This window comes from Kryptolebias marmoratus, linkage group LG22 (assembly GCF_001649575.2).
Source record: "Kryptolebias marmoratus isolate JLee-2015 linkage group LG22, ASM164957v2, whole genome shotgun sequence".
Classification (NCBI taxonomy): Eukaryota; Metazoa; Chordata; class Actinopteri; order Cyprinodontiformes; family Rivulidae; genus Kryptolebias; species Kryptolebias marmoratus.
Genome location: NC_051451.1, coordinates 1,239,467 through 1,250,914, shown reverse-complemented (window position 1 = coordinate 1,250,914; position 11,448 = coordinate 1,239,467). Strand labels below are relative to the sequence as shown.

The following is an 11,448-nucleotide window of genomic DNA, read 5'->3' as shown; positions in this document are numbered from 1 at the left end:
AGTTTTTTGAGTTATTTCTTGGTAATCTTTTCTGTTAGGTTTTTCTATTATGTTATGTATGTTTTATGTTCTTGTGTTCAGTTTTTATTCTGTGTTTTGTGTTACTCCCTGTGCCTCTCTGTGTTATCTGCCACTTTCTCCCTCAGTCAATACTTTTCCTTGTCAGTCTGCCACACTCACCCTCACCTGTTCCTGGTTCACAATTAGTTACCTGTGTCCAATTCCTCATCAGCCCCAGCCTATATATTCTGGTTTTTAGCTTTCCATTTCTCATGTCTCTGTACAACACCAAATCCAGTGAAGTTGGAACATTGTGTAAAACATAAATAAAAACAGAATATGATGATTTGCAAATCCATTTCAACCTATATTCAATTGAATACACTACAAATACAAGATATTTACCGTATTTTCTGATCTATAAGGCGTACTTAAAAGCCAACAGTGTGCCTTATAATCCGGAGTGCCTTATATATGTAAGAAGTCTTAATGTTTTAGAACGACTTTGGTAAACTACAAAGCTGCACCGCTCGAAGCATTAAGGCTCAGTTATAGTTGTGCTTTGTAGTGTCGCGCAGGGCTCCATGCTCGGCACGTGGACATGAGCAAGTGGTGGAGGCGTTTATACTTGACGCTTACATCGGTGCAGTATTCTTCCATGAGTTTTGAACCGTTTGATTATCTTTGTGATCTCTCGTAGAGGGATCATATGAATGTGGATACAGCGAACCAGCTCCGCTAGAGCACCAAAATCGTCCATTTTGAATGGAGCGGGGCGTGCAGTGCACGTGAGGTCCGTGCGAAGTTACAAAAATTGGGAGGTGCACAATGATGCTCCTTATAGTTCAGTGCGCTTTATATATGACAAAATTTAAAAAATGGACCATTCATTGACAGTGCGTCTTATAATCCAGTGCTCCCTATAGTGCAGAAAATATGGTAATGTTCAATTAGATAAACTTTATTGCTTTTTTGCAAATATTCACTCATTTTGAATTTGATGCCTGCAACCCGTTCCAAAAAAGCTGGGACAGGGACATGTCTACCATGTCTTACATCATCTTTCCTTTTAACAACACTTAATAAGCGTTTGCAAACTGAAGACACTAATTGTTGAAGCTTTGAAGGTGGAATTCTTTCCCAGTCTTGCTTGATGTACAACTTCAGTTGCTCAATAGTTTGTTGTTGTACTTTGTGCTTCATAATGCTTCACATATTTTCAATGGGAGACAGGTCTGGACTGCAGGCAGGCCAGTCTAGTACCCGCATTCTTTTACTAGGAAGCCACACTGTTATAACACGTGCAGAATGTGGCTTGGATGGCAGCATATGTTGCTCCAAAACCTGTATGTACCTTTCAGCAATAATGGTGTCTTTACAGATGTGCAAGTTACACATACCTTCAGAGATGCTGGCTTTTGAAGTTGCGCTGATAACAATTCAAACAGTCCTTTTCCTCTTTGACCCGAAGGACACGACATCCATGATTTCCAAAAACAATTTAAAATGTGGACTCATCAGACCACAGGACACTTTTCCAGTTTGCGTCAGTCCATCTCAGATGAGCTCGGGCCCAAAGAAGCTGGAGGCATTTCTGGGTGTTGTTCATATATGGTTTTTGCTTTGCATGGTAGAGTTTTAACTTGAACTTGTAAATGCAGAGATGAACTGTGTTCACTGACAATGATTTTCTAAAATGTTTCCTGAGCCCATGTGGTAATATCTGTTACATAATGATGTAGGTTTTTAATGCAGTGCCCCATGAAGGATCGAAGGTCATAGGCATTCAATGTAGGTTTTTGGCCTTGCTTCTTACTTGCAGAGATTTGTCCAGATTCTCAGAATTTTTTGATGATATTATGGACTGTAGATGATTAAATTCCTAAATTCCTTGCAACTGTACATTGGGAAACATTATTCTAAAACTTTTTGACTATTTGCTCACGCAGTTGTTTACAAAATGGTGAACCTCGCCTTATCCTTGCTTGTAAACAACTGAGCCTATCAGGGATGTTCAATCACGACACTCACCTGTTTCCAAACAACCTGTTCACCTGTGGAATGCTCCAAACAGGTGTTTTTTCAGCATTCTTTAAGTTTCCCAGTCTTTTGTTGCCCCTGTCCCAGCTTTTTTGGAGAGTGTTGCAGGTATCAAACTAAAAATGAGTGAATAATTGCAAAAAAAAAAAAAAAACAAGTGTGGTGAGATGGTGTTCCACCCTTCCCACTCAGTGTGCACCAGGTGTAAGTAGGAGCATACTGCTGATTGGTTGGCAGGGCAGACTCCTTTATAACAGGGCAGGCTGCTGTTGCTGCTGTATGAGTCTTTGTTCCTCCTGCTGCATGTTAGCTGTCAGTGTGGCTGGTCTTCTCCTGATCTGCTCATCTGAGATCGTAAGTGCCATTGTTTGATCCAGGTGCTGGGATTTTGTTGGTTTTTGGGTGCTACACTTGCTGTGTGTTTCTGCAGCATTGTTGCTCTGCTGGCATTGGCAGCTGCGGCTGGAGTTTTGTGGCCTCCACCTCTCTCCACCTGCTGACCCACTCCCTCCTCTGGCAGCCTGTGCATCTGCTCCCGAGTAAGCTAACCCTAAAGTTAACCTGAACCCATAAGTAATGCGTTTTTATTTTTCAGGCATGTGATTGATCGGCGTGCTGTGGCGTTGAAACCTGCAGCACACAGGGACGCTCTGCTGTCTTGTCTTGTCTTGTCCTATTTGGTTAAAGAGTTTGGACTGCGACTCCACGGCAACTATTGTGGTTTTAGCAGCAAATTGATGGGACTGTGCATGTCACCTCTGATCCTGCTGTTCTTAAATGCAGTACAGGACAGTAATAGTTTGTTCCACCATTGTAGTGTTTTGCTTTCCTTGCATTTGATTTGTTTTGATTTACTGGTTTTCCTTTTTGTTTTGATTTGTTTGCTGTCCTTGCGGTTTTTTTTTTTTTGGTTTTTTTTTTGGTGTGGAATAAACTAAATTGTTCTTGCTCCTTGCCTTATGCCTTCAGGATCGAGTTGTATGTCTGGAAGGTGATTTTAACTGACTTATTAATATTGTATTTTTTGGGAGAACTCAGTCAGTCCAGGTGCATCTTTTTGAACCTGTTACAGAACATGTGGTGTTCTGATTTGTTGGTTATTAACTCTCAACTGGGGTAAAACACAAACTTTCAGACCCCCTCTCCTGGTCACACAAGTTTATGCAGTTGAACATTAAATATCTTGTCTTTATAGTGTATTTAATTGAATATAGGTTGAAAAGGATTTGCAAATCACTGTATTTTATTCATGTTTTACACTACATCCTAACTTCATTGGAATTGGGTCTGGATGTTTTGCTGCCACATCAGCCTTTTGTTTTAGTTATTTAATGAATTAATGTATTTTATTAAGCTCCCTGTGTTGGTCTGCATTCTGGGTCCATATCCTTCACCACCTAGCCACAAACCTGATATTCACATGTTTGGAGAGTTTTTTTTTTTTTGTTACGTTTTCTTTCCCTTTGGTCTTTGTGGTGACATGTTTGGCCCAATGGTGTAGAGTTCTGAAAGTCTGTGTTCCAGTGGGTGTTGAGAGTTCAACAGAAGGTGAGTTGGTTTCCTATAAACTTCAATGTTGAGGCTTCCATTTCTTTACCATGTCCTGGATGACAGAGTATCTACACCATCTTATTGACAGAAACCCTTCCCATGTAGAAGGCGCCTGAAGCCCTTGATTAATATGCATGGTCCCTTCAAACAAAAACAAATAAATGTTGCTAATAGACAACCATCTGTTTGTTTTGTTATAATTTTTGACAACATGAAGTCCATTAGGCACATGTTAGATGTTCCTAGAAAAAACAAAGCAAACTGATCAATGATAAAATGATTTAATAAATTCACATTTTGTGTTTAACCAAACGTTGTCCCTCACGCTTTATCATTGATTTTTGATAGCACACTGACTTATCTGGCCCTCCTACCCATCAGAGGGTGTTTTTTAAAGAATCAAAGCTGCTTTGAAAACCCATATCTTATTTCCCTTTTGTTCTGCCTTCATTTTCTTTCGGAACTCACACAATGCAGTGAAATGTTTGAGTAACTTATTGGCATGCAACAGCCGGATAAAGCTCACTGGGTTTATTGAAGGGATCTGGAGCCTGATAGTGTCTCCCCTCATTAACCTCAATAGCACCTCAGACAGTTTTTTTTTTCCAGCTCACACACAAACACACACACTCAAAAAAGACAGGCACATCCTTGTTTTCACATGTTTATGGGGACTCTCCTCTAACATAAGGCATTTATTCTGTCACGTTAAACTTGGACGCCTTATCTCAATGCTTAGTCTGAAAGTTTACATAGAAAGATACTGGATTTCTTTTTTTTGGCTTCTAATCCAAGAGGTTCTATCGGCTCCAGGTGAGTGGTAGAAGGTACAAAGAATTTAACCTCTAGTGGAGCTGTTAGCACCTTGAGAGTAACTAAAGCAACATGTGTGTTATGGACCCTGATATCATATGGGTTGTTTGGGTCACAACTTAAATGACTTGAGGCAAGAAGTCAAGGCTGAATGTAATTGATGGATGGTGCTTTATGGCTAGCTTGCAATCACAATGTTTGGTTCTTATGCAGAGCTCTCAATATACATTGAGTTGATTATGTGGGCACTTTTCTCAACACAGAAGCTGTGTGCAGCTTACTAACAAGCAAACAGCATGTTTCACTTGATAGAAAATGCTATGCACAAAGGAATTGGTTTATTAGGAGAAAATGGCACTGTTAAAAATAACATTTCAAGTTTATACCTTCCTCTTTGTGCTGTTTTTATACATTATTTACTTCAAAACAAAGTCATTTAACCTACGGAGTAAAGTCGGCTAAGTTATGACCAGAACCCATGAGACTGTGCTTCAATGTTAAGACCAATTGGAACTGAAGAAGCATTTAGAAAACCAAAAAAATAATTTCAGTTGTTTTCTTCTTAGCATCAATATTTTAATTTACAAGATGACTGAGAATGTACAATGTAGAGAAAAATAGTAACCATTATCCTATTGCCCCAAATTCAAAACCTGCCAACTAGTTAGTCCTCTTGTAGTTTCTAGGATGTTTCTCTATTTAAGATGCTAGATCCCACAAGTCTTGTGGTTTACCTATTTCAATATGTTTTGTTTTGTTTTAACAGCGAAAAGGTCTCCAATAGGAATACTTTTTGTTGTAGCCATTGGGGAAATATCTTTTTACTTTGTTCTGAAATAGGCACAACATATTGCTGCTTTATCATCAAACTTTACTCTTACTTAAGTCCTTGTTTTCAAGATATCTGGTGAAAATTTTATAATATTGTGGAAAAAATGTTTAGTTTTAAATTTTGTACATGGCAGATCCAGACAGTGAGAAAAAGCAGCATAAGATATGTGAGGAACTAAATATAAAATTATATTAACTATTCAAGGTTATGGAAACTATTTTTACTGTTTAGTAAAAGCCATTATGCATCTACATTACTCAATACTTAAAACATCTTTAATTCACACTTGTCAGCTTCTTGAGTCAAGTTTAAAGTTGACTTTTGATCTGATTTTCTCTCATACATGCATGTTAAATCAGATTTGACTCTCACTCTGTCAACATTTCAGACTTCAAACAAAGACAGACACAAACTTTAAGAACAAAAAAATATATACAGGTACACTGGTTTTTATATACATGTTTTTCAAACTCAAAAAAGAGAGAAAAAAATTAAATAATTCCTGTCCTGAGCTGACAGAAACGTTCAGTCACACACAGGGTCGCTGTCACGGATTTTCATCTCATTAGCTTTGTTTGCTGAGCTAATTGACAGTTCATTACCTGGTTGTTCTCTTCACACCAGGAATCACTGACAACTCAGGTTTTTTTATGGATACGGACAGTGAATTTTCAAGCATTGTGCTGAGATTCCAGTTAGTAAAAACAGACTTTATCTGTCAACAAAATGAATGATCCATTTTAAAATAAAGATCAATAAATTGAAAAAAAGGGTTATGTTAAAACAACTTCAGAACAATTTGCTAATTATTTCAAACATTTAAAAGGTTTGAGACTATTAGACAGATTCAGAGATGTTTTTGTTCCCATTTTTTGTAATGTCCATCTCTGACCAGCTCCTGGAGACTTACATCTCCTGTGGGTTGTTGGTTTTGTGTCGGTCTACACTAACATCCCTGCTTTGGTTGTAACTGAAGGACTACCAGAAGACTTGGTAAAACAAAGAATTTATTTTTGAAAACAAAAATCTTAAAACATCTATAGGCTCCACAGATGTCATACTGATAAATTATTATTAAGGTCTTATGAATAGAACATCTCTGACTGGAAAGCAGTATACTCATTTATTTCCCATTCCAACCAGACAGGTTTTACATCAGTGCAGTGATTACACACAAACTATTTTTTGCTTAGTTTTCACTTTTTTATATTAGCTACAGTTTGAAATGTAATTTGTCTTTTTATCTTGATAGGTAAAATCAAACTCAATACCACTTTGGCAGCAGAGCACTCAAAATGTCTGCAAAGCAAACTAATGCAGTCATCTGTTGAGCATTTTATCATACAAGCTTCAGTGCATGTGGATCAATTACTAATGAAACCCTCTTCTTTAGAAGGCCTTCTGGGTAAATTCAGTGGCTGCTTTTCTTTTTTGTAAGAGTTTGTGTCTTCTTAGATCTAGAAAATGTTCATTTCAGCTCTTTTTGCTTTGTTGTTGTTCTTTTATTATTGTTTCCTTTATTCATTTTACTCTCATCTAATGTGTGCTTCTTCCTCTCTTACATTTACTATATGCATATGAAACTGAATCACTAATATTTTGTGAGCAATCACACTGTCATTAGAAACCGTTAATAGGAGCACAGACAAGAAATCATTTCCATTCAGATAAAGGTCACATAAGATTTGATGCTGAAAATAATTCAGAAAACAATTGTTAACCAGAAATCAATTTCCTTAAAAATTATTACATTCCACTGATTTATAATAATGGAAAGAAATTTTATGAAGTGTTATCTATCCTGAAGAATGCAAATGGTTGTCAGAAAGGTAACTAATCTGAATAACATTTATTTTTAAAAAGTAATTTGATATCACATTTACTTGTCAAGGCAAACAGACAAAACTTGTTTCTGGTAAGAAAATATTTCTCTGGTGATCACTAAACTAATCATTTCACCAAATGAAAACTGGCAGGATTCCTGTTTTTTGTTCTGTTTCTACTAACCACTTCATAGTGCAGGATGAGATTGAGAAAGTGGTTTTCTCCACTGGGTGGTGCTGTCACTTCTGACAGCACTCAGCACCGCTGTCATCGATTATACCTAATGACTATGATATTTAAGGCTGAGCTGAACCACAAGTCTTTGGTGGATCGTTAACTTCACCCGATCACCATTCCTGCTTCAACCATCTGTGCAATTTCTGTGCGCTTGACAGAGAAATCCTTTGTCAAAACTTACGTGTGGTCGTCTGTAGAATCCTTCGTGTTCTCCCTGGTTTCATCGTTGAAGATTCTGTGAGAGATTCTTTGATGTTTGCCTCCATTTGCATATCTCCAAAAACGAGGAATGAGAAGTCAGCTCAGTCTTCCAACTCGCTCTGCCTGCCTGTCCGCTCTCTGGTCTTATCTGAAAACAACACTTAACTTCCTTGAACCTCTGGAATCCTCTCCCTATGGTGGCCAACAGGTGCAAATGGGAGATTGCGCTGCTAACGGTTTAATGCGCCACAAACACATGAAAGATGCACACTCCAAAACATACAAACACAAAAAATGTATGCAAAGACAAAATAAATCAAATGAAAAATGCTGCAATCACACAAAATGAACAGAAGCAAAAAGAAATTTGCTGTAAAAACACTAACAACCCCCCAAAACACCAGCAAGTAAGAAAATAGATGCAAACTTACTCCACAAAACGCAAGTGCACCAGACCACCTCAGGATCTGAGGCAGATTGAGCGGTGTCTTCCTGCCATTTGACCCAGGGCTGGCAGTCAGATGTTGGTCAATTCCCCTCTGTGTCTCTGTTCTAAATTGCTTCCAGTGCAGTCAGAGATAGCGTCAAAATCTGTGGTTTTGTGGTTGCTGTTGTTGTTGTGGGTGTAAATGAAAATAAAGAGAGGTCCAGTAAAAGCCAGGAACTGTATTACATGTTTTTTTAAGACCGGTGTCATGATAGGAACTGCTTCATCCTCTAACAGTCTCATGTTCATCTGCCATCTACTGAACATTTTTTCTGCCCTATAGTGTCACAGCAGTACCATCTATTGCAGGGGTGGGCAATTATTTTTTCCATGGGGCCACATGAGAAACAGAAAATATTGTGGAGGGCCGGCCAAAAGGCTGATCTCAATTCTGCATAATATTAACTGTACTTCTTTGTAAAAAGCAGCAAATAGCATTGTTTTGACAAGCTGGTAAGAGTATATGTTATAATTAAGCAATGAAAACATGAGGTTGCCTTCCAAAAAATGTAATTTATTCAAGCGAATTTCACAAAACAATGGGAAAGGCAATAAATCACTAAAACGGCATCATAAAAACACACTAAACATGCAAATAAAAATAACCACAATACAATTAAATTCATGCACAACTCAACCATTTAAAACTTTTTACATTTTTAAGTTATTTTTTCTTGTTCAGTGAGAGAAATCTAGTCTCTGCTGGGCTTTAACGAGTGCATCAAAATCAGGTTGAATGTCTGAGGTGGAAATGCGAAGCACAGCTGACAGATGATCGTCAGTGAGAGATGATCTGTACCTGGATTTCGTGAACTTCATCATTGAAAATGTTTGTTCACATATGTAGGTAGAGCCAAAGAGAACCAACATCTTCTGAGCATGTCTCTTCATGTTTGGAAAGTTCTCCTCCTTGAGAGAAGAGTAGAAATCCAGCAGAGATCCTGATTTAAAGAGCTCTGCCAGTACTGCATCAGACTGCAGGTCAATGAGTTCCAGCTGAACATCACTGGGTGCATTATCCACACCGCAGGTAAAGGGAGAGGAAATCATGTGCATTTCATCCTCGATTGTTCTGAGATCTTCAAATCTCCTTGAAAACTCACAATGCAATGCTCCTAACATGGATGAGTACCTGCGGAGGTGATCGGCTGATGGTGTGACTTCTTTCAGGGTTTGCATGTGAGTGAGATTGTTGCTCTCCAGTTGGCTTGAAAGAAACAGCATCTTTTTCATGAAAGCCTTCACCAGGGTGTGCATTTCATGAACAAAAAGGCCCCTGCCTTGCAGTTTGGTATTCAGGTCATTCATCAGTGCGGTCACATCAACAGCAAATGCAAAATCTGCCATCCAGTCCTCATCTGAGAGCTCTGGGATGTCTTTGCCTTTCATCTCACAAAACTCTCGAATCTCTGTTTTCAGGTCCCAAACTCTTTTTAGCACTTTGCCCAGGCTGAGCCATCTGACAGGTGTGTGGTAGCTGATGTCACTATGCTCAGACTCATGGTCCTCCAAAAGTGTGACAAACTGTCTGTGATTCAATGCCCGTGCCCTGATGAAGTTTACTATGTTAGTAACAACATTAATAACATGGTTCATTTTTAGCACTGACTTGCACAACACATGTTGGTGTATAATACAATGCAAAAAAATTAATTCCTGATCTGTGTCGATTTCAGCCACTTTATCTTGCATACGTTTTAAAAGTCCCACATTTTTCCCTGTAAGATTTGGACAACCATCCGTTGTGACACCTGCCAGTCTGTCCCATTTCAGTCCCAGTGTGTCCATGCACGCATTCACCTCCATGAAGAGATCGCTCCCTGTAGTTGTCCCTTTCATCGACCGCATTGCTGCCAGCTCCTCCGTAATCTTGAAGTCCGGCGTTATCCCGCGGACAAATACAAGTAACTGGGCTGTGTCACGGACATCACAGCTTTCATCCAAAGCCAAGGAGAAAAAGTCAAAACTTGCCACTTCACGTTGCAGCTGAAGCTCCAGATTGCACGATATGTCCTCGACCCTTCTCGTCACGGTTCGCCTGGAGAGCGGGACTTTCTCAAATTCTTCTTTTTTTTCAGGGCATATTAAAACTGCAGAGTCCACCAAGCACTCTTTGATAAACTCCCCCTCCGAGAATGGCTTACTGGTTTTAGCGATTTTGTGAGCTATCACAAAGCTGGTCTTGGTTGCTGCATCCCTGGATGTGTGAAGCTTGGTAAAAAAGCCTTGCTGCTTTTGCAGTTTAGCTAGCAAAGCTTCCGATGTCCGCGCCCTTTCAGCATCAGTCACGTTCTTGAATTTCTCCCCGTGTTTCGTCTCGTAGTGCCGACTCAAATTGTAGTCCTTAAACACGGCGATCTGCTCCCCGCAAACTAAACACACGGCTTTACCTCTCACTTCAGTAAATAAATACTTAGCAGTCCAATTTTTGTTGAAAACCCTGCATTCGGCATCTACCTTTCTTTTTTTAGCATGAGCAGACATTTCTGAGGGCTAAAGTCGTCTTGTGACTTGCTAGTGACAACGATCAAATCACGCCCATGCCTCAATATACGTTTTGCGTCATCATGTACGTAAATAAAAAACAACTTCAAAATAAAAGCAATGCAGCTTCAGTCCATGCATCAGGTAAAATAAGAAAATATGTTTATTTTGTAATTTCCAATTAACGTTACACGGGCCGGTCAGAGTCAATCAAAGGGCCGTATGCGGCCCTGGGGCCGTACAATGCCCAGGTTTGCTCTAACCATTAATACATGTCTAACACATGGTGTAAAAGTACATTTAAATGACCATTTACATACATATACACACAGTATATAGAATAGTTAATTCATGAGTTATTAAGCATGGATAAACATAGAGTATGTTGTCTTTGGAAACAATTAGCCTTTATGGGTAAAGCATTATTACATGTGTTAATTTATAGCGTATTAAGAGTGAATCATATTTAATGATGTTATCAAGATTGAATAATCATTTTTTAATGATTAAATAAGGCTAAAAAAGGTGTAATTATTATAAAGTGCTACCCAAAACTGAACCTTGGTAAACTTATTAATCACACCAAGCACTACAAAAAAGTAGCATGCATCAGAATCTTGAAACAAACGGGAAATCTGCCATGAAAGAAAATGTGTAAGGGTGTTTGTACTTACTGTTCAAGCTCTTGTTAGAAGGGGCTCCAGATTAAATTTTTTGATCAATAGCAAAATGAACTGTATGTTATGGGAAATCACTAATATTTAAACGACTTTGATTTATTCACACTTACTATTTATCAGATCTTTACAACTGGAGGCTAAATCCATTCATTTTAGGGAACCTCATTACAGCGATTACAGTTAAAGAAACCAAGATTTTCTTCTTTCGGCTGATCCCTCTGCAGGGGTTGCCACAGCTCCTCCATCTATCTTTGCCTTATGCATCCTCTGTCCTCACTTCAGCTACCTCCATGTCCTTT

At 38.7% G+C, this 11,448-nt stretch overlaps 1 protein-coding gene across 1 annotated transcript; it reads right to left on the bottom strand.

The window, feature by feature from the left end:
- Positions 1-8,305: 8,305 nt before the first annotated feature.
- On the bottom strand, positions 8,306-10,469 carry LOC112449811 (general transcription factor II-I repeat domain-containing protein 2-like). The gene has a single exon (XM_025002281.2). The coding sequence runs from the start codon at positions 10,467-10,469 to the stop codon at positions 8,664-8,666; it is 1,806 nt and encodes a 601-aa protein (XP_024858049.1). The 3' UTR covers positions 8,306-8,663.
- Between the last annotated feature and the right edge of the window lie 979 nt (positions 10,470-11,448).